The sequence below is a fragment of the Fukomys damarensis genome, unplaced genomic scaffold (genome assembly GCF_012274545.1).
Source record: "Fukomys damarensis isolate Sample0158 unplaced genomic scaffold, DMR_v1.0_HiC HiC_scaffold_12, whole genome shotgun sequence".
Classification (NCBI taxonomy): domain Eukaryota; kingdom Metazoa; phylum Chordata; class Mammalia; order Rodentia; family Bathyergidae; genus Fukomys; species Fukomys damarensis.
The window spans coordinates 6392493-6417346 of NW_022900924.1; the positions used below are offsets into that span (position 1 = coordinate 6392493).

At 49.2% G+C, this 24854-nt stretch overlaps 1 protein-coding gene across 1 annotated transcript in view; it reads left to right on the plus strand.

Moving 5' to 3' along the window:
• Bcr (BCR activator of RhoGEF and GTPase) overlaps positions 1 to 24854 on the plus strand; it is a 128438-nt gene that overhangs the window by 54396 nt on the left and 49188 nt on the right. The window contains exons 2-5 of the mRNA XM_033762357.1: positions 11160 to 11341; positions 17706 to 17810; positions 18242 to 18427; positions 23907 to 24014. Of these exons, the coding sequence (XP_033618248.1) occupies positions 11160 to 11341; positions 17706 to 17810; positions 18242 to 18427; positions 23907 to 24014 (581 nt within the window). The remainder of the gene's footprint in view (positions 1 to 11159; positions 11342 to 17705; positions 17811 to 18241; positions 18428 to 23906; positions 24015 to 24854) is intronic.

Here is a 24854-nt window from a genome sequence, read left to right on the forward strand (position 1 = left end):
TTTTGAAGGCTAAGTGTCTTGAGACTGAAATGTTGGCAGATTGGTTTCCTCAGAGGACTGTGAGGGAAACTCTTCCTTGGTTTGTAGGTAGATGGCTATCTTCGCGTTCATGTGATATTTTTCCCTCATACCAGCATATCTGCAAATTTGGGTTAGAGCCCAAATAATGGCTTCATTTTAACTCGGTTTATAAAAAGCTGAACTTCAAATAAGTACTAGGGATTAGGACTGCATATGAATTTTGGAGGGAACACAATTCAATCCATAATACTACACTTCTTTATCTTTTAATTTCAAAGCCTAGCTGACCATTAGTAATTTTTAAATTGTGATAAATCATGCTGGGGAGTGTAGCTCAGTGTTTTACACCCAGTCGTTATATCTCAAAACAGTTATACCAAAGGATGTACATCAGTTATGCAAATAGTATCCTATTTTATATAAGGGTCTTGGACATCCTCAGAATTTAGTAACCTTGGTGTCCTGTAAGAAATTCCCCACAGATACCAAGGGATGTCTTTGTCTTCGTGTGACTGGCTTATTTCATTTATCATAATATCTTCAAAGTTTTTCCATGATGTAGCCTGTTACAATTCCCTTTTTAAAAGCTCAATAATACATGTTTTTGCTGGGCATGGTGGCGCACACCTGTAATCCCAGCACTCGGGAGGCTGAGGCAGGAGGATCACTGTGAGTTCAAGACCAGCCTGGGCTTCATAGTAAATTCCAGGTCAGTCTCAACTACATAGTGAGACCCTGTCTCAAAAACAAAACAAATTATATATATATGTGTGTGTGTGTGTGTGTGTATATGTATGTCTTTGCACATATGTATGACATTTTGATTATCTGTATATCCACTGATGGATGCTTCCCGTTTGGCGTTTGTGAGTGGAATCGCTCTGAACATGTGTGAATATGCACCTTTTCCTAACCGTCTTCAGGCTTCTGCAGGGGCAGCGTGCCTGACAAAAGTGGGGAAAGTAGGTGGTTCCTCATGCCCTCCCAAGCTGGCCCAGTAAATATTTGCCTATGGCTGGCCCTGGCCTGGGTTTGGCATAATAACCATCAGATGCGGGAGCTCTTCCTTCCCACTGTCCTTTCTCTCTCCCGCTTCTGTTTCCTCCTTGGAGTGGAAAGTAGGGGGAGGGTGGGACCTGCACCTGCGCAGTGGCCTCTGCTTGGATCCTGGCTGAGCTCCTTTGCCAGCGCTTAGAATCCCACCAATCTGATCACTTTCAGATCACATTTCTCACCGCGCTCCCAGATTGTGGCCCTAATCTCTGTGCGTGTGCTACACACCCTGGATTGAATCCAGGCCTCACACATGCTGAAGCACACACTGCACCCCTGAGCTACAGTCCCTGCCATCCTCTCTCGAGGGCATTGCCCCCTGTACTGCCTTCTTCTTCCTAGGACTCTTCTGGTCAGTTCCATGTTACCAAGTCTGTACCTCAGGGGCTGGAAACTCAGCATCCCCTTTAATCTTCATTTCATCAGCCAGGCCCAGCTGCAGCAACCATCCCAGAAGCTTCTGGCCTGGCTCCGCTTCTGCAGCAGTGCCAAGATGTGCTGCTGGAGTCTCTTACTCCCCTGAGCTCCCCAGGACCTCCTCTTGTTTCAGACCCTTGTGGCCTCTGAAACCTCCTAAATCAAGTACTGAGGCCTTGCCTGGAGTCCCAGGTTCCTCACCAAATGACCTCTTTCTGTCTGTCCTCTTGTTCCCAGCATGTCCCCCGTCCAGTTGCCATAGTTTGGATCTGGATGGAATATTAAAGGCTTGATCTTTAGCTCGGTGCTGTTGGAAGGAGGTAAAACCTTTGAGATGGGAGGGACTAAGTGATCGCTGTGGGGCCTGCTGAAGGGGATTTGGGGACTACAGTCAAGAGGGTAAAATGGATCTTTACATTTTTTTTAAGAGATAGGCTGTTTCTCCAAGCTTCCTCATATTAAAATTTTAAATCCCCCCCTGCCCTCAATCTGCCACTAAGGAGGATTCATCACTCCTCACCCTTTGGGCCAAAGCTTGGCTAAATTTACATATTTCCTTGCGCCTTTTGTTGTGCCTTGTCTGTAATTTAGAGTGCTTTTGTATATTCAAGGAGTCCTCTTCCGGCCTCTGTTGGTGTCAGACGTTCCTTGGCATCATGGCAACATCATCCTAATCTCTGCCTGTCTTCATGTGGCCTTTTCCTCTGTGTCTGTGTCTTTGTCTCTTGTGTTCCTTTAAAAAATACTTGTCATTGGATTTAGAGCCCATCCATGTGATGATAACTGTGATAAGAAATACATTTGGTCTTGTCTGAGTTCACAGCAGAGCTGCTAGAACCTTAGTAATTTCCAGAGTAACAAGGGTGATAGGAGCGTCTACCTTTTGTTACTTGTAACGATCCTCTTTCAACCATCTAGGAGTTATACTAATGAAACGACTCCTGATGGGCCCCTAGATAGCTTCAGGATGGGGCTGGTTGCCAGAAGAACCAACCTTGTGATTAAAGGGTTTAACTTGCAGCCCTGCCTCACCCCCACCTCTGGGCAAGGCAGGGCTGGAGATCTCCAGTGGCCCATGAGTTAACCAGTCTTGCCTTCGTAATGGAACCTCCATTAAAATGCTACACAAGGGTGTCCAGAGAGCTTCCAGATAACCATTCAGAGGTGGTCCAAGTGTGGTACACCCAGAGAACATAGAGGTCCCACATGCAAAAACACATTTATGTGCATATACACACAGGCACACACCCAATAGTGTGCCCTATGTATCTTTTATTTGGCTGTTCCTGAGTTATGTCCTTTATAATAAACAGGTAAATATAAGAAAAAGGCTTTCCTGAGGTCTGTGAGCTCATGTAGCAAATTATAAACCTAAGGAAAAAGTGGTGGAAACACACACGCACACACACACAGAGCTTTTAGCTGGTCGGTCAGAGGCCCAGACATTGGATTGAAGTGGAGGCAAGCAATCCTGTAGGACTGAGCCTTCTCACCTGTGGAACCTGACAGCATGGAATAAATTGTAGGGTACCCACTTGGCGTCCAGAGAGTTAAAGATTTGCTTAGTATATAGAGGAAAACCCCATACATTTCATATATTTGGGGTTGGGAATATTCTGTAGGAGTGAAAATACACCATAGTGGTAGGAATAGGATAACCCAGGGGTAATCTCATCTTGAGTTCCTTAATTTAATTATATCTGCAAAGACTTTCCAGATAAGGTCCCATTTACAGGTTTGGGATTAGGACATGAGCATACCCTCCCCTCTCCCCCATCCATATTCGGGATCAAATTCAGGGCCTCACACATGCTGAGTGAGCACCGTACCATTGATCTACACCCCTGGTCTCACGGACATGCTCTTTAGGGTGCTTGCCATTCACTAGACTCCTGCTCACCTTTGTGTGCAGAGGAGGAACCTCTGCTTGCCTCTTTCATGCCTGCCTTACATCTTCGCTGTGTAATAATTTCCTCAGGAATATGGTCCTCGCTGCCTCTCTTGGTGGCCTTAGTATGGTTGCCTTGAGGTACATGTCATGTGGCTCATGGAATTCTGCTGGCTCCCACGAGCAGGGAATAGATGTGGAACCATTGCACACCTAAGCACAGTGTCTGGCAGGTATTAGGGGCCCTGTGCACCTTGGTTGAATAATAGGTGCTCAGTAAGTACTTTGGTCTGAGGCTAAATGGTCTGGGACATCAAGAAATCTTTTAGAACCTGTTGTCATCAGAAGTTGGGGTAGTGCCGAGAAACAGTATTACATCATCATACCTGCAGCGGCCAGGAGCGTCTTACCCTGGGCTTCCAGCTGTCTGCCCCACCCTAGCACCTGCCGGTTCCAGCCTGAGGCTTGGAGCATCACCTTATCTCTCCTTCCTGGAAAGTCTAGGAAGTTTAGGTCCAGGTGTGTCCTTGGAGACTGAAGAATGTCCTTTAACAGTGTTGTGGGTCCTGATTGGAAAGTGGGAGCTTTTCTTGTCTGCCGGCATGGGGGCTACATTCAGCTAGTGAAAGAAGATGCCCTATCTTTTTTTCCATTTTTATTTGTTATTAGTACATGTTTGCAGTATATAATTATCACATTCCTTGTGGGGAATTGACACATGTACAAGGCAGGCTATGTTTAAAACAGAAATCACCAGCAAAGTTGGTCTGCTGGTGATTCATTCTCCAACCAGCTGTAACCAGAGCCTGAGTAGGCAGAGCTTTGAGGACAGGTTCTATGGGTCAGCCCTTCCCCTCCAAGAAAGCTCAGTTTCACAAATATTTGCTCCTCCTTCAGAGAGACTAGGAATTCCTGCAGAACCGAGGGATCGGGCCTTTCTCAAGTAGCACTTCCAGCCTGCTGGGTAGTGGTGGGGGCTTGGCCAGCCTCAGAGCTCTCTGTATGGCACATGCTGATTGATGACCATGACTTCACCCTGCTCTGGCAGCTGGGGCTTTCCATTCTCAGGTACTGCCTCGTAATGTCATCATTGGGGTTGTAGCGTGAAGTGCTGATCCCTGGCCCTAAATCCTGGGGTACTTACTCTGTGCCTCTCCTTCTGAGAACAGGCTTGTCCCCAGGATATAGTGGCTGGCTACACGGAGACATCTCTTACAAAGAATTTTGACTCACTTGGTATCTGGAAAGAAAGAAAGAATAGCCACCAGCCTGGCAGAAGGGAAAGAAAAACCACCAAAACCAACCACTTATTTCAGAGAGTATAGTGGCCACTCGTTGCCTGTGGAGGGCTTAGAGTTATGACACCAGGCTTGTTTTCAGGAAATAGTTAGGTTATGTTCCAGGTTCCTTGTTTAAGAGAGGAAAACAGGTGGACATTTATTTATTCATTCCTTCATTCCCAAGACTGCATCTCACTCTGTTGCTCAGGTTGGCCTTGAATGCCTGGATTCAAGAGATTCTCCTGCCTCACCATTCTTCCCCCTCCCAGATCTAGGGCTACAGTTGACCAGTACACACAGCTTTTTTTTTAAATAAGATAAAATTTGCATAACAAAATTAACCATTTTAAAGTGAGCGATTCAGTGGCTTTTAACATACCCAGAGTGTTACGTAGTCACTGCTTCTACACACTTAGTTCCCAAATTTATTACCACCCCAAAATCGAAACCTCATACCCATTACGTAGCCACTGACTTACTCTCTCTGTGAATTTACCTATTCTGGACATCTCATAGCAATACTAAAATCTTGCTGTACATGACTCCCCATGTCCTAATAGCTAACATAACACCCGCAGGTGTCCTCCGTGTAGGAGCCCGTGTCAGAACTTCTGCCCTCTAGATGCTGAATAGGGATGTGTGTGTGTTTGTTCATCGATTTATGGACATTTAAGTCATTTCCTTCCTTCGGCCATTGTGTTGTTTCACATTTATTTATGTTTATCTTTGTGGTGCTGAGGATCAAATCTGGGGCCCTGTCCATACAAGGCAAAGGCTCTACTACTTAACTACACTCCTGGCTCCTTGGCTGTCATGAGCAGTGCTGCTGCAGACATTCCAGTGCAGCTTTTATTTAAATACCTGGTTTTGCTTCTTTGAGTTATATAGATAGGGGAGGACTCACTGGGTCATATGGTTATCAGCACTTCTTCCAGAAACATCTTCTCTTCAAAATGTGTTTGGAAAGTAACTGAGTGGGCAAATCACTGGAGAACAATAATTTTACATTGCTTCAGCATCCATTTTTAATGTAACTTGGACTTTCTTATCTCAGGAGCAGGGCTCAGTCACCCTCGACAGTTTCCAGTTCTCCTCCCAGTTTCTCAGTGTGGTCCATCCAGATAGCTGCCTTATATATCTGCTTCCTGGTGACCACTTCCCTGGGTGGTCATGGGGTAGCTAGATAGACCTTTCTGGACTCACCCCACTGAGCCCCACACCCTTGCATGGCCTGTGCAGATACGCTACGGTGATTGCCTCTGTCCAGCTGTGACCTCCTGGAACTCCTGTCTGCTTTCTTTAAACCCACCATTTAGAATTCCTATTGGAAACCTGCTGGGTAACTCGCTGCACCCAATAAAGGCATCAGCCTGCAAGTCTTGTTCACTTTAGATTTCTGAGATAGGGCCTCACTGAATTCCATCCTGGCCTTAAACTCCTTATGTATCGCAGGGTAGTCTTGAATTCCCTGTGATTCTCTTGAGTTAGCTTTCCAAGTTCTGGGATTACAGGGAGTGTCCACACCCAGCTGTTGCTTTATATGTATTTTAAAAGATCCTGAATTACAACAGTCACACAGTCAGATTTAAATGCAAACTCTACGGGATCCTTGCTCTGAGACTGATTTTCTCTGTCTGAAAAATGACTCACAAGACCTGGAAGGGATAGCACTGCAGGTATTCCCTAACTATAACAAGGAACTGCTACAGAATAAAGGAGCTAGGCTCAGATGTCCAGCCCCAGAATCCGCAGCCTCTTCCTGAGGTATAGACTATTCTTCATACGGAGTTTTGGGAAGGAGGCTGTAGGTTATGGATGATCAAGGGGTCCAGAGCTGGATCTGGACATGAATTCTGTCTGCCCTGTGGTGAGATCTGGATCTCTATGTCCAGGCCACAGTTTACTAAGCCTCTCCTGGAGAGTTGATACCTACCCTCCAGAGGATATGAGCAGCTATCTATAAAAGCAACCATCACCAGCAGCGTGCCAGTCCAGGAGAGCCTCTCTGCATGGCTGCTCCAAGGAGTTGCAGTGTAAGTTCGGTTCTCCATGCACTGCCTCGGAGCCCACCCTTGAACTTTCTTTTTTCTACTTTTACTACTGTAGGTTCCTTACGTGAGTGGAATCATACAGTATTTGTTCTGACTTTTTCACTTAACAGAAGAATGACCTGAAGGTTCATCCTGTGTTGTAGCATGTGTCAGAATTACCCTCCCCTCCTTTTGTACTAGAGATTGAACCCAGGACTTTGCACATGCTTGACAAGCTCTTTACCACTAAACTGTATCCCCAACCCCTTTTTTTTAAAATTTTTTTTTTGTGACAGAGTCTCAACTAGTACTCGAGGTCAGTTTTGAGTAGAAAGTACAGCTGATGTGACCTCCGGTTTCTTAGTCCTGCCCAGAGAGAGATTTCCACTGAATATTTTGGGTAGAGTGGGTGAACAGAACCCTAGCAGTGGGCTCTGGTCTTTGGAAGATTGAAGCTTTCAGACGCCCTAAATAGCATGCTTTTTGCTCAAGAGGAGGGGCTTTGCATCATTTGGGACCACAGGTTTACAAGCAGTGCGAGAAAGCAGGCTGTATGCCAGTCAGAACAGGGTCATTGGAGGGCCTTTCCCCCACCCCACTCATGTTTGTACTGGAGTGGATTGGGGAAGCAAAAGGAGCAGTAGCAAGTCTGGATTAGAGGCATCTGGGAGGGCTGGGACAGTGGGCTGAATCCTTCAGGTAGAATGCAGCAGGCATGCATGGGCCTCTGAAGATAGACAGTTATACAGATACTCATTTGAGATCTGGGCAGAGTAGGGACACTGTTGGGTGTTTCACTTCCAGGAGCCTCATAATTACTCAGCAGTTTGACTTTGAGATGTGGTCCTTCATTCTCATCTGGTGAAAGTGGCATGCCCCCACCTTGGCGGGCCCAACTTGATACATCAACCTTTGCAGAATACTTGATTCTCCTGTCTGGTTCTAACTCACATTGTTTTACAAACACTGGGAATCTTGAAGTTCCTCTAGGGTGAGCCCTGGCACCTCGAACGTGACTAAAATTCCTACTGAGTTGATTACCTACAGGTGTTTATTTGATTTGGGGAGGTGAGTCAGTGTAGTCATTGGTACCAAGGAAATCAGGAGCAGCGCTCAGATACAAGGTTTGTGTGGGCTTCTTTAAAGATTTTTGTTAGGTAGCTGAGTGTGGTAGTGCATCCCTATAATCCCAGCACTGGAAGACTGAGGCAGGAGGATTGCAAGTTCTAGCAGCCTGGGCAACTTAACAGTTTGCAAGTTGGGAAAGTAACTCAGTGCAAAAATCCTGGATTCGATCCCCAGTCCTGGGGGTAAGGGGGTTGTCAGGAAAAAAGCAAAACTTAAAACTGTTTCAAGGCGCTTAGAATGTTTAGTAAACACTCTTGATTCTAAACTGATTTGAAAGCCAGATGCAGAGAGGCAAGAGTGGGAAGGGGTACCAGGTGAGTGAGCTGTTGGAAAAGGCTAGCTTGGTTGGAGCTGAGGGCAATGCAAGTCCTTCCTCAGGTGGTAACAGTGATATTTTAGAGCCTAGTGGGTCTTTATCAGTTACCTAGTTCACATAACTGATGTTACTTTTGTGGTGACAGAGATTGAACCTAGGGCTTTGTACATGCGAGGCAAGTGCTCTGCCACTAAGCTACATAGCCACACCTCAAGCACCTGATTTTAACATCAGAAGACTGAGGCGTAGACGGCATCAGTGGCCAGCACTACCTCACACAGAGGACTGTCAACTGGGGAAGACCAGAGCCTCACATCTGAGAAATTTGCAGCATGGCTCTGAAAACTACCCACTTCCCCTACCTGTAGGTTGAGTCTTGGGTTAGGGAAATTATTTGGATTCCTCACCTGAGAGCTGAAACCCACATCCAAGGTGTGGGCTGCTTTTGGAAGAAACTCCCTGTGATGGGTAAACTTTTAGTAGTGGCTACTGTGGTGTATTATGGATTTAGGGTGGATGTGAAGGCTGCTGTGTTTATATTTTTTTAAATCTGTGATTTCCTGAAATAGAAACTAAAATCAGGCCCATTTGTGGGGGATTAGGTATTAACAGGGTTTTGTGTATTTTAATGTGTTTGAACTCTGCAGCTTTCCCCAGGGATGCTTAAAGAGAGCACTTAGTCTTTGTGAAATCTTGGGAGAAAGAGGCAGACCTTGTCTTTGGCCTCATTTTGTTCTGCTAGGATACAAAACCCTAAAGCCACCAGAGTAGAGCAATGATAACCAGGGTTGTGATCTAGGTACCTGGAGCCGCTTGGTGTCCTGTGGTTAAGGAGACAAAGGTCCTTTCAACAGCTTTTTGGTGGACCTGAGAGAAGCCCAACCTGTTCTTGTTTTCTCATCACCCTGGCTACTACTTACAACTCAGAACACTCCTCTTAGTGGGATCCTCCTTGGACATATGTACAAAGAGGCAGACCTTGGCTTGGCCTTCGTGATCAGCAGCTGTGTGCAGACACCTAGAACACACTGCTAATCAGTACTGTGACAAGTGCCAGATACCAGAATGGGAGGCTTACTGGATCTCGCCCTGGACATTGGCTAGAATCCTAGGAAGTCTTTACAGCCACAAGGGTCCATGGCAGTGGTGGTCCAGAGCTACTAGTAGGCCTCCAGAGCTTTGGATTTGGAAGGTCTGTGCTAGGCATGCTGGGTTATTTTCTAAGCACTCCATGTAATACTTACACATAGCCAGGGCTAGGGACACTTCTTAGAAAGCGATGAATCCTGCTGTGACACAGAGGTCTGAGAACCTGGAAGAGACAGAGGTATACATGGAAACTGGGACTCTGCCCTTCTGTGGGTTCCCGCAGCTGAAGACAGCACTTAGCCTGCGGTTGCTTCAGCCACACAGTTTCTTCTCAGCTGCCCATGTGGAAATCCCTGTCAGGATTATTGGGTCAGCTGTTCCAGAAGGCAGAGGGTGGCCCCTTGCTGACATGGCCTGGATGTTTGGTGGCAGTTAAAGAATCATGAATGAATGCTAAGGCCACCTGTGGTGGTAACCTTCAGGCAGGGCCACTTAGATGGCAGAAATAAAGTAAGCCACCAGGGATGGTTGCTTGGAAACCCTGTGGGCCACAGAGGTGCCATTTGGAAAGAGTGGAGAGAGGATCATCATGAGAGGCCCTTGTGGGCCGATGGGAACTAATGAGGGACTAGAAAATTCTGACTGAGAACGGTGTGTGGGGAGTTGCAGGTGGCCAAAGGCTTGAAAGTGGGTGGTAGGACTTTGTCATTGAGGAAAGGAGAGGATCATTGACTTCAAGTGTCTTTGGGAAGAATGTAACTAGACCGTCCAAAGGGCAGGGAGGCTCTTGTAGAATAAGTCACTCAGTCCTCATGGATTACTTTGATTGGGGTAAAGGTGGTCTGGGCCTTTGGCAGGCTGGCTGAGAGGTAGGCTGGAGTCAGCGGAGGGTGGGCTGCAGCTGTGCTTCTCTGGGCTGGGACTGGCAGGCCCCAGGGGAATCATTGCTCATGGTGGTCAGGGCTCGCACTTGGGCCAGCTTACTGTCCTGTGGTCTCAGGCTAAGATCTGCCACCACTAGCAGGCACCCCTGCATGGCCAGAGTTTCAGCTTTCTTGCATGTTTCTGCCTCTCCCAGGTGCTCACATCTCTGCATTACAACACAACTCGGCGCCTTCTAACATGTGCCCCAGACATGTGTCACCATCATCTGAAAACATAATGCAGGGCCAGGGATATAGCTCAGCAGCACGGTGCCTGCCTGGCAATTGTGAGGCCCTGTGTTGGATTCCTGGTACCAAAAACAAAACAAAACAAAACAAAAAACATAATTCAGCTTGGCCCAAGACAGACCCGCTGAATCCAAAGCTCTAAGAGTGGTCTGGGCCCTGCTAACTTTAAGAGCTTCTCAGGAGATTCTAGCAGGTGGCCAGGTCCAGGGCTGAGAACCACTGTGCTGCCCAATCTTGTGTGTGTCACTGTGTGGCTTGCTACACTGACCCACAGTGTATCGTAGGGATCTATACAGAGCCTCTAGCCACAAAAGCCAGGCCACGGTCTGCCTCTTTGTGTATGTATCCACAGGAGAACCCACCAAGAAGCTTTATTCTGATTGCAAGTAGTAGCCAGGTGGGGAAAGAGACCCCAAGAGCAGAGTGGGCTCCTGCTGAGTTTCCCAGCAATCTTTACTAAGGACCTGGGGCTTCATCAGATTCCCCCCCCCCAGGTATACAAGTTCCATCTCCGATAGCAAGCAGTTGGAAACCCACTCTTGTATTATCTGGGGAGTCAGCCACAATTGGATCTCTCCTTCCCTTTGTGAGGTCTTTGGCCGGTCCGTTGTGAAGATGCTGTCAGCCTACCTGATGACCCTGTGCGGCAGGGATGACACCACCCTGGGTGCCTGCTTGGACAGGTGGGGTGTGGATGCTCCTGGGCGGGCAGCTCCTGGCCCTCTCACCTATCTTCTGTAACAGGCTGCTGCTTTGCCCACACAGATGCCTCGTTTGGAACGCCACCCGGATACAGCTGCGCCGCAGACCGGGCCGAAGAGCAGCGCCGGCACCAGGATGTGCTGCCGTATATTGATGACTCACCCTCCTCCTCCCCGCACCTTGGCAGCAAGGGCAGGGGCAGCCGGGATGCTCTGGCCTCGGGAGTCCTGGAGCCCACCAAAGCGGTGAGTCCCTAAGATGCACCTGCCCCTGTGAATCAGGTGTGGAATGGAGGTGGGGAGGGCCAGCTTTGTCTCCTTGGAGGCTCCCTGAAGTGCAGCCGCTTGTTCAGGGGGGCAAGCACGTAGATGATGTGGAGTTGCCAGTGGCTTGGTTTGAAAGTCGGGCAAATTTCTAAGAATGCCTCCGTCATCCCTGCGTCTGGTAGAAAGAGTCTGCTCGATGCCTTGAGCAAGGAGCCATGAGATGCTTTTAAAGCTGAACCTGAAGGAGACAGGCAGCCTGTGGTCTTAAAGCTGAGGATAGCCATGCCAGAGGCTACCACCTAAGACTGTGGAACCTCCGTGGTGGCCCCAGCCGTGGCACTGTGCTGGGTAGTACCCGGGCCTCTGACCTTGTGCACTAGAAAGTCTACTTGGTGCTGATAATGGCTCTCTTTGATCAGGGTCTTCCCCAGGAGTTCTCGCTTGACCCTCATTATGTTCCTGTGGAGTTGGCACTGCTGTCACCTCCACTTTACCACTGTGGAGTTGAGGTACTGTGTCTAGTGAGTAGTGGAACATTTAATAAATGCTGTGTGGATCTCTTCTTGGCCTTTTGGCTAAGGCCGCATGGCCTGGCCCTTCTCCTGTGGGAACAGGGCCCACGAGTAGTTGTACGCGGGACAGCATTGTTCCTGCAGAGGTGGCGAGGCTACTGAGGCTGTTAGGTGTTCTGCTGCTCCTAGTGGTGCTGTGGCATGGAGCAAGGGTGGAGATGTCCCCTTAGTGCCTTGGGTTCCAGGCACGTTCCTTGCTGTTGAGTCAAGGGCACGTTCCTTTGACCTCTTAGGTTCCGTCTTTCCTGGGTTAAGATCATCACTGCCTCAAAGGAGTTGCTCTTTTTTGTCTTTTTGGTCCTTTTTGTCTTTCTGGTCTCTGACGTAGTTTCCCACGCCTGCTTAGTTTGTTTCCAGAAGATTCTCATCCTATGTTTAAAAACAAGAATGAGAGAGGGGCAGAGATGTAGCTCAGTGGTAGAGCACATGCTTAGGGTGCAGAAGGCCCTAGGTTCAAGCACCACTTTAGTAAGAGCAAGAGAGGGGCGTGCTTTCTCCAGGTGCTGTAAAGACGCCTTCGCCACACACTTCACTGTTAAGTGTTTTCCCTGACGCTGACGCCTTAGCTGCAGGGCTGCTTCCTATTTGTGCAGTTGTGATTTCTTACCGTTGAGTGCTGGGTGGGATCCTCATGGTGAAACATGCAAGGAGAGGATGCCAGAGTGCATTGTGTACCTAGTCTGTGCCTCACCCACGTGCTGCTTCTTGTCCCATGTCTGGCATCTCCATTCTACACAGCAGAAACCCTGTTTCAGAGAGGTAAAGTAACTTGCCCAGGATCACACAGCTATGCGCTTTCAAGCCTTCCTGCACCCTCTGCGAACACTCTTTGCTTCAACTGCCTTGCTTTTGAGGCACAGTCTTTTGCTGCTTCATGAGTGTGATTTGGACCATGAGAAGGACCCTTACTGCCCTGAACAGGTAGGGTAAGTTCTGAACTTGGGACAGTAATCTAGGGCTCTTGTCACCAGGCCAGTCTTTGATGTACTCTCTGGATCTTCAGGAAATTGATCTGCCCTCTCTGCGCCCCAGGCTTTGTCCAACTTGACCTCCCACACCTACCAGGTTCCTGACAACAGAATGACATCCAGTTCAAGGGCTCGTATTCTGGTCCCCTCCCTAACCTTTGCTCCCTCCACACCCTCAGCACCCTCAGGAGTCCATAGATAGACATTTCTCATGTTGCAGGATTGGTAGGAGGTTGCACATCTGTGCTTGACAAATCCAAAGAGTCTATGGTACAAGCATTTTACCTACCTCGGGGCAGGTGGCAGGAGTCACCTGCATAAGGGCATTCGATTGGAAGAGGGTTATGTGGTTTTATTCCAGCAGTGCTCTGGTTAGGTGCCTCCTAGTGTTTGAAGCCCGAGGGGTAGGTGTCCTTCAATGCAGGGGAGACAGGCACAGCCTTGGCTCCCTGGTTTCTCTGCCAGCTGTACAATACTTTTTTTTTTTTTTTTTCCTAGTTCTGGGAATTGAACCCAGGGACACTGTACCACTGAGCTACATCCTCGTCCCTTTTTTATTGTGAGATTGGGGTCTCACTAAGTTGCCTAGGTAGGCCTTAAACTTGGTAATCCTCCGTTGCTGGGATTACAGGTGTGTACCTTTATGCCCAGCTTCTTCATTTCTGATCTTTGATTTGTAGAAGATATGGTTGTCGCTTCCTAGAATCTCCAGAGAACATGGTAGTCTGAGGTGAGGAACAAGGGGCATTTTCATTTGTCTCCTGCCCTACCCTGCTGGCTGGGGCTTTTCCCCACCCCATTTCTCATTATCCCCCTGCTGCTGAGTTTGAGCCTTCTGGGCTGTGGAACCATTGGAATAACCTTCCTGGGAAGTCTACGGCAACATAGAGGCTCAACGGACTTTCGAGTTGCAGATCTTCATGAGCACCATCCCTGGGTTAGGGAGGGATTGCACCGAGGCCATGCGTTCCCTTCACCCAGGGAGTAGCCAGAAGATTCAGACAGTGAGCTTACTGGAAGGATGTCTATGAGGGGAGCATGCTCTGCGTACAAGGGTCTCCCCACTTGCAAGGTGGTCCCCTCAAGGGTTTACTAAACAGCTTCCCCTGACACCTAACTCTGCACAGAAGCCAGTTTCTTGCGCTCTGCTCATGAATGCATAGCCCTGCCAAGAGCAGAAGAAGGTTCTTTGTCCAACTGTTTGGCTTGCTAGCTGCAGACTTCTGACTGGGAGCAGCCTGCCCCCACAGAGCTGGGGTTTTGTACTCTTAGTTACTTTCTTGTCACTGAGACACAGTACCCAACACCCACTGCTTAAAGGAGGAAAGGTTTATTTTGGCTCATGGTTTGTAGAGATTTCAGTCCATAGTCTGCTGGCTCCAAGGCAGGGCAGCATGGCTGAGGAAAAATAGCTCATGACGTGGTAAGAATCAGAGCGATCAAGGGAGGCGGGCTGAGATGCACCCTTCCAGGCCACACCCCCGTGACTCACCTCCTCCAGCCCGTCTTTACCTCCCAAAGTCATCCTGGACCAACCCATGATCTGGCCATCTCCCCAAAGCCCACCTATGAGTACGTGAGGTTTTGGGAGAACATCCAGATATAAAGCATAATGTACGCTGAGCAGCAGTGGCCTCCACTAGGTGTATAGGGACTACAGGAGTATCTGAGGACTCCTTGCACTCGAGCCTTAAGCTGGAGGCCTGTGGGCCTGGATGCTAGCTGGCTGACAGGTGGTGGTTTTAGCCACCTTGACCCCTCTGCCAACCTTTCCCACTTTGCTGTCATGAGTTCAGTTCACTTTTAGCTTTGTTCTGACCTCAGGTCCATGGTGGGGGGCTTACCTTCCATCTTGCTGCCTTTTTCCAGTTGCCCTTTTCCTCCAGCCTCTGCCCCATTGCCACTTCCTGCCTGCTGGCTCTGCCTGACTGTATTGAGCCGCCCTTTAGCAGAACTGGCACGTGTGAAGCCGAAGTTATAAATAGCTCTGATGCCAGCCCTGGCCTCTGCTCTCTCTTTTCTGCTCTTTCCCTCCCCACCGTCTTTTCTGTGTGACAGAGTTGGCTGGTTTCCGAGCTGTCCCTGTTGGATGCCATCAGCAGCATTCAGGGTCCCCGTAGAAGATTGTCAGTCTAAGGAGAAATACCCTCATCACTAGTCCTCTCTCCACCCCCGCGCCTTCCTTGGTCCACGTGTTCCCTTCACTGGCTCCACCCTTTGGAACAAGGAGAACTGGACTTGGCACCATCCTGCCTGCACTATTTTTCCTCCGAGCTTTCCAAACCATGTGGGTGGAATGAGGCTCGGCACCCGCTCCCAGGCAGGCACCTTATGCTGGGTGGAGCCATCATGGGTCACTGCCCTGCTGGCCTCCCAGGGCCTCACCGTTCCCCCTGGAGCTCACAGTGGCGAGATTGTTCTCAGAACACGAGCAGGGTTGGGTAGGTAGGTGGCCAGTTGCTCCTGCCAGAGGGATCTGCTGTTCCCATCATCTCTTCTCTTGCGTAGGATGAGAGAAACATTCAGATGTGAGGGACATGTGCAGGGGCGTCCGCAGGCTGCTTTCTGAAGACCCTGCCATTTACACAAGGCTGAGAGGGAGTGTCTTGAGCTCTGTAGCTCTGCCCATTTGTGCACCTTAGGCAGTCGCCTTGCTGAACTTTGGTAGCATTTCAGTTTGGTTGTCTTCAGACAAGGGTTTAGAGTCCCTGAAGGAGACCTTAGAGCTTCATAAAGATGCAGCCAAAACTAGGATCTAGTCAGGTCTTTGCAATCCAGTTATCAGTTTGATTCTGAAGTAAATCTAAATGAGTGCTGTGTTACAGAGTTTAGCAGAGTTGGGGTACAGAGGGCCCACACTGGGATCCAGGCTCCAGACTCTGCAGAAGACATCATGAGGCCAGAGATCACCTCATCTGGTACATCTTCATCTTCCACCCCACTGTGGTTCTCACTGTGGGGGTGATGTGGCCCCCCACCATATGTGGCAACTTCTAGAGGCCTTTGTGGCTTTCACAACTAGGAGGTAGAAGATGAGATGCTGTACAATACCCTCATGGCACAGGACTACCCTAGAGCCCCAGAGAATCCTACTGCCTAGATGTTAGCAGTATCTAGGGCGAGGATCCTGCCCAAATCAGTAGCTTCTTCCTTTCTTCTGAGTGGATCAGGAGAGTAAGCAAAGGAGAGGTTCTGTGCTCTGGGAGCTTGCTTGGTGGAGTTGTCTCAGGTTTACCCTTGGGCTAGAAAACCAGCAGAAAAGTGGGCGGGGCAGTTACGTCACCTTCCGATGCAAGGCCCCTCCCTGCAGTGGAATCTCCCACTAACTACAAATGAGACCAGCTGGCTCATGGCTGAGTACAGAGTGGTGTCCTGGGCACAGCCAACCTCTAACACTGTCTATGACCAGGGAGCAAAGCAGGGAGTGGCCAGGAAATCAACAGTTTTTTATTGCCTTTGGCATTGTCATCTCTGTTGGTTTGCTAGGCTGTCATAACAAAGCACCACAAGCTGAGTGGCTTAAACAACAGAAATTTTACTTTGTCATAGTACTAGAAGCTGGACATCCAAGATCAAGAAATGAACAGGATTAGTTTCTTCTGAGGCTTCTTTCTTGGGCCACTTGATGGCCTCCCAAGGCTTCTGCCTGGGTCTATGCATGTCTTCTCTGCACATACCTGTGTCTTACATTTTTTTGAGACAGGGTCTCACTATGAAGTTGAGACTGAACTGGAACTCACTGTGTAGCCCAGGTTGGTCTCGAACTCACAGTGATCCTCCTGCCTCAGCCTCCTGAGTGCTGGGATTACAGGCATGCGCCACCATGTCCGGCCAACCTGTGTGTTATGGAAATAGCAGTTGTGCTGGCTCAAGGCCTACCCTATTGACTTTCACTCTAACTTAAATGAAGTACTTGGGCTTATGTCTTCAACATAGGAATCCGGTGAGGGGACACAATTCAGATCATAGCACCATCATAACGGGAATTGGCCCATTGTCTCTCAGAAAGTGGGCTTTGCCCCCTACATCAGTATCCATTAACATGGAGGAAAAATGAGAAGCTTTATTGGACTTTTAGCAGAAACACTGATAGGAAGGAGGACTTTGTCATAGTTCACTTACAAGAGGGATTTTGCCGCATTAGAGTCTAGAAAGCAGGGTTAGAGACAGGCCTTGAGCCTAGGAGACAGGGCTCCCCATGGGCAGGTGGCAGCAGACCCCAGCTCCAGCACTTGTGGCCAGGAGGGAGGGTGTGTGGAGGAAGGCGCTGCTGCCCAGGCTTGGACCTGATTAGTCCAAGGGTCAGGTGGCAGTGACAGTCAGAAGCCAGGTGAGGGAGGCACCGGGGAGGAGCAAGAGGGGTAGGCTTGTGTTGTGGCAGGGGTGGGGGTAGCCGTGCAGTGGGCACTGACGCTCCCTCGACTCAGCCTCTCCTGGGGCTGCCCATGGGCTTCCTTCATGCTGTACCCACCTCAGGTCAGAGCTTCGTCTTTTCCTTTCTTAACTATGTTAAGCTAGCTGCTCCCTGGTCTCGGGCACTAGGCATGGCTGGAGGGAGGGAGGTCTTGCAACCTTCTTGGCACCAAACTTCCTACTTCCCAAAGCTTTTGGCTTTGTTGGATGACTTTCCAGATACTCCATTTACCGCAGCCGCCTGAACACGTGCCAGGGCTCCCCGCCTCCCTCGTACTTCCAGGCGGGACCTTTTCCAGGACTTAGTCTGAAAGTTGACATGCTGTCTTCCTCCCCGGAGGAGATAATGCAAGCACCCCAGGACTGACTTTCATCTGTCTCTTTCTGCAGAGTGAACTGGACTTGGAAAAAGGCCTGGAGATGAGAAAATGGGTCCTGTCTGGAATCCTGGCCAGTGAGGAGACTTACCTGAGCCACCTAGAGGCACTGCTGCTGGTGAGGATGGAGAAAGGAGGGGCCCGCATGGGGCCTCCAGCCCAAGGGGACCTCCCTGCTCACCTTTCCAGATCAGATTGGGAGCCTAGGGGCAGCCCACCCTCCTGGAGTCACCCATACACCTGTGGGAGGGTCAGAACAGTCTACTTCTGTAGAAGTCTGACCTCCCCAAGGGCCAGTGGATTCTTGTGGAAGACTCAGTTGCTAAGTTTTCATTTTTGCTGGGATTTAAAAATAAAAATGAGGGCTGGGGGTGCCTCATCAGTAGAGTGCTTGCCTGGCTTGCCCAAGGTTCTGGGTTCAGTCCTGGCACCAGGAAAAGAAAACAGAGGCATATATGTCACATGATCATGGTATTCTGCTGTCCAGCCACGCCCCTGATGAATGGTTTGCCCTCTCACCTATGCCATGCTGCATGTGTCCTCTTCCAGCCCATGAAACCTTTGAAAGCTGCTGCTACCACTTCTCAGCCTGTGCTGACCAGCCAGCAGATCGAGACCATCTTCTTTAAAGTGCCTGAACTCTATGAGATTCACAAGGAGTTCTATGACGGGCTCTTCCCCCGTGTGCAGCAGTGGAGTCACCAGCAAAGGGTGGGCGACCTCTTCCAGAAGCTGGTGCGTAACTTGAAGCATGCTGAGCACTTGTGGCTGGGCAGGGACCAGGCCTGTCCTGCAGCCTGTGGGTGTGTGCCCACAAGGAGAGAGTGAGAGTGGGAGCCGAGTGCGACTCAGTGGAGGTCGGAGGTCAGTTTGTAGAGAAAAACCAAGGGAAGCATTTTAACCCCAGCTGGAATCCAGCGAACAGGACGTCCTCTCTTTCTGGATCCACTGTTTTGCTTTGAGTTCCTGGTCTCCGGCTGACCCAGTTGCCCCTTTGAGGGCCCCTGGGAGTGAAGTTGGGTTATAAGGTTGTATGTACATGACATGGAAATATTACGTGCAATGTTACATGCAAATATTGCATGCAAATTCCCTTTATGTAAGGGACTAGAGAATCCGTGATTTTAGTACCCTTCCGGCAACCCATCCCCTGTGGTTACTGAGGGACAGTCGTACTTTATTTCAGTTTTACAATTATATGAATTAAACCCCCTTGAATCTTTTGGATAATCTTTTTAAAAAGTGTTCTGAGGAAAAGAGACTTGGGCTGTAAAAATCAAGGTATCTGGAAAATTGCCCTCAGTACTAAAGGAGCCAGAGAAAATGACAAACACAGGACATCCATGTAGCCCTCCACTCCTTGGCAGCTGTTCTCAGTCTGGAGCCGTGTTTAATCTGGACGTCTTCACAGTGACATCCTTACGCCTTGCAGGAGTCAGGACACATCCTGTGACTGAGAAGATATATATGCAGGAGGGGGTTGGTGGGGACCTCCACAAGGGACTGTGGCGCAGAGGACAGCCCTGTGCTGTGACGTCGTCTGACTCACAGAACTGGACTCTGCTCTGACACAGACCAGGTAGAAGGTACGGGGTCATGAGGTAGCATTCTTTACAGTGGCACAGCAGGAAGATGGGGAGGATGGATAGGTCACTTGACCAAACTTTAACGCTTCGTTTGTCTTTCTTAAAAAGAAAAAAGCATTGATTTTCCTGTTTTAGGGGGCCATAAGGCCAAAGAACAGGTGGTGTTGGATGATAGACCAAGGGTTTGTTACAGGACATGGTAGGACAAAACAGGAATCTGTTCGGTAGAGTGACAGGGATACTCCTTTGTGTCCCCAGAGGTGGAGAGCCAGCCAGGGAAGTGGGTCAGCGGCCTCCCTGGCCACCCAGTGACCCCCGAAGCCAAGAGGAGTCAAGGATGCTACTTTTAAGAGTCACATTCAGCTAAAGGAGTGAAAGACCAAGTATTCCTTTTCTTTTCCAGTGGTAGGAATCAAGCCAAGGGCCTCCCTAAACCCTTGTTCCTGGTATCGGCCAGGCTTTGCCCGGGACAGTTACTAGGTCTGGGTATACACTTAGATGCAGGTGAGGTGGAACTTGACCAAAAGGAAACTCTGATGGAGCTCCTGGGGTGAAGGGGCTATGGGGCTGTCATTTGTGGTCCAGCATGCGGGGTTCTGTGATTTGTGGAAAGACCCATTTCTAGGTCTAAAGTAGGGAACCAAAAAGAGATCACAGGATGGGGATCTTTGTGTCAGAGTTACCGAGCAGAGACCTTCCCTGTTCTGAAAGAGATGCTAGAAGGCAGGTGCCAGGCAGGCTTTGTGGCCCCTCTCTATCTCTGAAGATTCCTGATCATGATTCTGGGATTCCAGGTCTCCCATGCATATGTTCTTTCCCTGGACCATTCTCCCTCCCAAGGGAAACAAATGCTTCAGGAGGAGGGATGGCTCAAGTCTGTGTTCCTCTGGGTATGCACCTCGTGTTACCTTCAAGCTGGACTCCAGCCCCAGCCCTGCTGAGCCTGGGCCTGTCCATATACCCAGATAGTACAGACTCTGGCCTCACCTTGGCTTGTGTCTGGTTTGGAGCACTGCAAGGTCTGGCTTTCCCTTCAGCAGTCCGATCCTCCTGCTCCCCGGGACTGAAGACACACTGGACTGCAGGCTGGAGCTAAGGCCTAAGGACAGATGAGATCCAGATTCTCACATCTCGGGGCTCCTTTCCCCACAGCCAGAGTGCAAAAGGCTGTATGTTGATGCAGGTGTCCTTAGTCTTTGAAACTGTCCCCCAGCTTTGGTTTCTCTCTGTGATGTGTCAGCAGTTTTAAACCCAACGGATTGGACTCAACAGCCTTGCAGAAAGAAAAAAATGAAGTTCCATGTTGTTGGAAAAAAAAAAGCCCACAACCAGCACTTTCCCTAAAATAACATTCCGAAGTACTTGGAAACTTTTTTTTAATTTTAATAACCTGATGCACACTAGAACTTAAATGTGGAAAGTTTCCTCTGGCTTCCCTGGGGACGTTGATGCTTTGTGAGTCAGAGGCTTCAACAGGTAGAGTAAGGACAGGGGTGAGGCTGAAGTGGGAAGTCATTCCCCAGTCACTGTGGGCTGAATAGTCACATGACTTCAACCTGGACTCCCCAAGCGCTGACAGACTCAGCCTAGCCTCACCTCGTCAGGTGCCCCCGCTGGGAAAGCCTCAGATTGAAGGCGTATGTCCTGCCCCAGCTTTGGATCCTCTTCTTGAGCTCAGGGACTCCCGCACTACATCTGACCACACAGAAGGCTTGACAGACCCTGTCCTTACCATCCTGTCCTGTGAGGGTGCACCGGTTCACTTCCACTGTGTCCACTGTGCGTGATTCTGTTCCTGGATGGAATTTTATCAGCTTTATTTTGTTATTGCTGTTTCGTTTTGTTTCATTTCGGGTACCTTGCACTTGTGAGGCAAGCAGCAGCACCACTGAGCTGAGACCCTGCCCCTGTTGTTTTCTGATTTCTTTAGACTTACAGAATAATTTCAAGGGTAGTACAGAGAACTCTGATGTCTTCTTCACTCACACACACTGACCGAAGCATTTTGCCACATTTACATTATATCTTTTGTGCACGCTTTCGTGTACACACACACACACTTTTTCCCCTTTATTGTCAGAGAGTAATTTGCAGACATCTGCCCTTTTAACTTAAATACTTCATTATGCTTTTGCTAAGAACAAGGACATTGTCTTCTGTAACCCACAGTACAGTTTGTCACATTCGGGAGATTTCACATTGATTTGGCACTGTTACTTAATATGCTGTCCCTATGCAAATTTCCCCCGAGTTAGTGACTGAGTTCTTTGTAGCCACTTTCGCTCTCTGATTCAGGATCCAGTCCAGGGTCCCGTCGTGTACTTGTTGTCACCTCTCCTGGCCCCTTTCATCTCTGCCAGCTCCTAGGATTTGGCTCCTCCTCTGTGACTGGCATTTTTAAAGGGTACAGGCCGTTTAGGTGTGTCAGATGTCTCCTCAGGAATAGACTCAGGCTCTGTGTTTCTGGGGGTAACAGGGCCCAGTAGCGGGCCTGTGTTTCTCGGGGCTTCATATCTAGAGGTGCAGGATCTCCATTTGAGGCTTTACCAGTGCAGCGCAGTTTTCCGGTTAGCTAAAAATGTTGAAATGAATTGCTCAGAGGTCTCACGCCTGGAGAGGTGAGCTCTTTGGGCAGGAGGGAGAAGTCACAAAAGGGATCCTTTTACCAAGACCCTCCAGACTCTGCTTAGCCATCTCCTCTTCCAGCGGCCGTCCTCATCCTGCCCACGTTCTCTGAAGCAGGACACCATTCTCGATCCCTGCCCCACTTTAACCATCTGCCCTTTTTTATTTCTTGGGTTTTTTTTTTTTTTGGTCTTTTTTTTTTGTACCGAGGATTGAACTCAGAACCTTTTGCCTGTGAGGCGGGCGCTGAAACCACTGAGCTAAATCCCCAACTATTTGCCCTTTTTTTTCCAGATAAAATATTATAGGTTTATTTAAAACTATATTTCTCACCTTAAGTATGCAAAATACAAACAAAAAATTAGCTGGGTATGGTAGCATACACCTGTAATCCCATTACTCCAGGAGGCTGAGGCAGGAGGATCACTGTGAGGCCAATTTGGGCTACAGAGTGAGTTCAAAGCCAGCCTGAACTAATAGTAAGACCCTGTCTCAAAACACAGAAAACAAAATCCAGGTCTTCCCCCACTCCCCAACTCAAAGATACCCTGATAGCCACAACTTCCAGTCTCTCCCATCTTCTGCCATTTTTTTAAATATGTGTCCGCTCACTTTTCATGTTCTGTCCTGTTGGAACAGCATCTGCAGAGCATGCATGGTCTTGTGTCTATTATTTTTGGCAGTGGGGATAAGGCCTCAAGCAAGGCCTTGGTTTTGGTGAAAGGTACTCAGTGAACCACAAAGGAGGGAGAAAGGAAAGAAGGAAACACTCCAGACCTCATCATCGTGCCCATGAGGAAGAACCTGGAATTCAGGGGAGCAGCGACTTCTCCGAGTTGGCCAGTGTGGGGGAGTCTGAACAGGGCATCATCTTCTGGCCACTGCGCTTTACTTAAGCACCCATAGCTCTCTCTGTAACCCTTACAGGAAGCACAGCTAGAAGATTGAACCTGGCTTTGCCAAGGGCCCTGGTTAACCCAGTGTCTGGGATTGTCTGTAGAAACATAAAATTCAATAAAAATGCAAATGTCCGTGGAGATGAAATTTAGGTGCAGCACAGAAACAGCAGATGCCTCTGGCTTCCAGTTTCCCATTAACTGCAGTGGGAAGCATGGGCCTGGACAGTGGTTCTCACGGGTCCACTCTTAATCTTCCAGGCCTGGATTTGCCGGTGATGAAGACCGCTCTCTTTCTCACCGACTCTAAAAGTGAGGTAAACCTCAGAGGCGATGGCGGTGGCTGTACACACCTGCTGTGGAAATTGTGGCTCAGCCGAGTGTGTGTCTGAGCAAGAGGCTCAGTGAGAAGACACTGTCTTAATACTTTTGGCTTAATAAATGACAATCGGAATGCCTCTTGCCTTACAGCTGGCAGGTTTTCTGCCTGTCCTGTGTGCAGCATGACATCTGGGTACCTCTGCCAGGTCTAGCTAGGACAGACAGGCTAGAGTGAGCAGCAGGAGCTTTTCTTTGTGGGCAGCCAGACTGCGTATTCCTTACCTGTCTGTCGGAAGGGATCAGACACGAACAGAACACCATGGCCCTAGGGACCTCTGACCTCCATGGCCGGGTTGGCCTCCTGCAGCCAGATGAGAAGGTACCTCTTAATCTTCTGTATTGAGATCATGCTTGTTCTGATTCACTTAACAACTCACTACCTCAAACTTCAGCTGCTGCTCGCAGTACCTTTAAGCAAGTAGGGTGGGAGGAATAAGCAGCTCTGGAAGGGAGCCATTACCTGCCTGTGTCTGTGAGTCACTTCTCAACATGTCATTTTAGGAGAGATGCGTGTTCAGTGCGTGGTGAGGGGAAGCAGGTGGGAGTGGGTGGCACGGAAGAGCTGAGGTTTCTGCAGCCTGCGCACTGTCTGCTGTACCTGGAGTTTCTCTGGAGCCGTGCACAGGAGCTTAGTCCACAGGAAGATGGGGGACAACGGCACCTGTCCCGCACCTGTCCCGCACCTGTCCCACAGCTGTCCCACACTCTTTTCCTTTTTCCCTGCAGGCCAGCCAGTTGGGTGTGTACCGGGCCTTTGTGGACAACTATGGGGTTGCCATGGAAATGGCAGAGAAGTGCTGCCAGGCCAACGCTCAGTTTGCAGAGATCTCAGAGGTAACAAATGCCTTGACACTGTGCAGACAAGAGCTCTGCTGACTCCCACCCATGCTCTTCACCTCCTGTGGTGGCTGTAGGCTGGTTGGTAGAATCTGACCTAAAAGGACAAAACACACAAATTAAGGTCTGGCCACGAACCCTAGCTCTGATCCCAGAGGCTGCTGGGTGTGTCCCATGGCCGCATGCCGACAGTGCCGCTGTAACCAGAGAGAAGGAACGGCCCGCCAAGTGCCCGCTTCCCCAAGGGCCAAGGCCTGATTTCAGGGGTCAGCTGGTGTGTCAGCCGATTTTATGTTGTGATTAGCGGAATACCCAAGACAGGGTAAAGAGTAGAAGTTTATTTGGCTCACAAAGTCTCAATGCATACAGCTGTGTCTGGTGAGGGCCTTCTTGCTGCATCATAACACGACAGAAGGCATCCAGCTTGCGTGCCAGCTTGGGCCTCTCTCCCTCCTCTTTCAAAGCCAGTAGTGTCCTCCTGGAGACCTGCCCTGATGACCTCATCTAATCCTAATGGTCGCCCAAAGGCATCACCTTTGGGCTGGGGATTTAGCTCAACGGTTCCACCTGCCTTGCAAGCACAAGGACCCGAGTTCGATCCCCGGTACCAAAAAAAACCAAAAAACCAAAGGCATCACCTTCAAATACCACGAACATATGAGTGAACTTTTGGAGGATAGTTTCAAACTGTTGCAGCCATGTTCCCAGATACGCTCTCGCACCATCTGTCTGCATTGAGTAGTTTGTATAATTCTGCCCCTGTGTCTTGTCTTGGGAGTGAATCCTGAGACTGATACTGCATTTTTTTTTTTTTTTTTTTTTTTTTTTTTTTTTTTG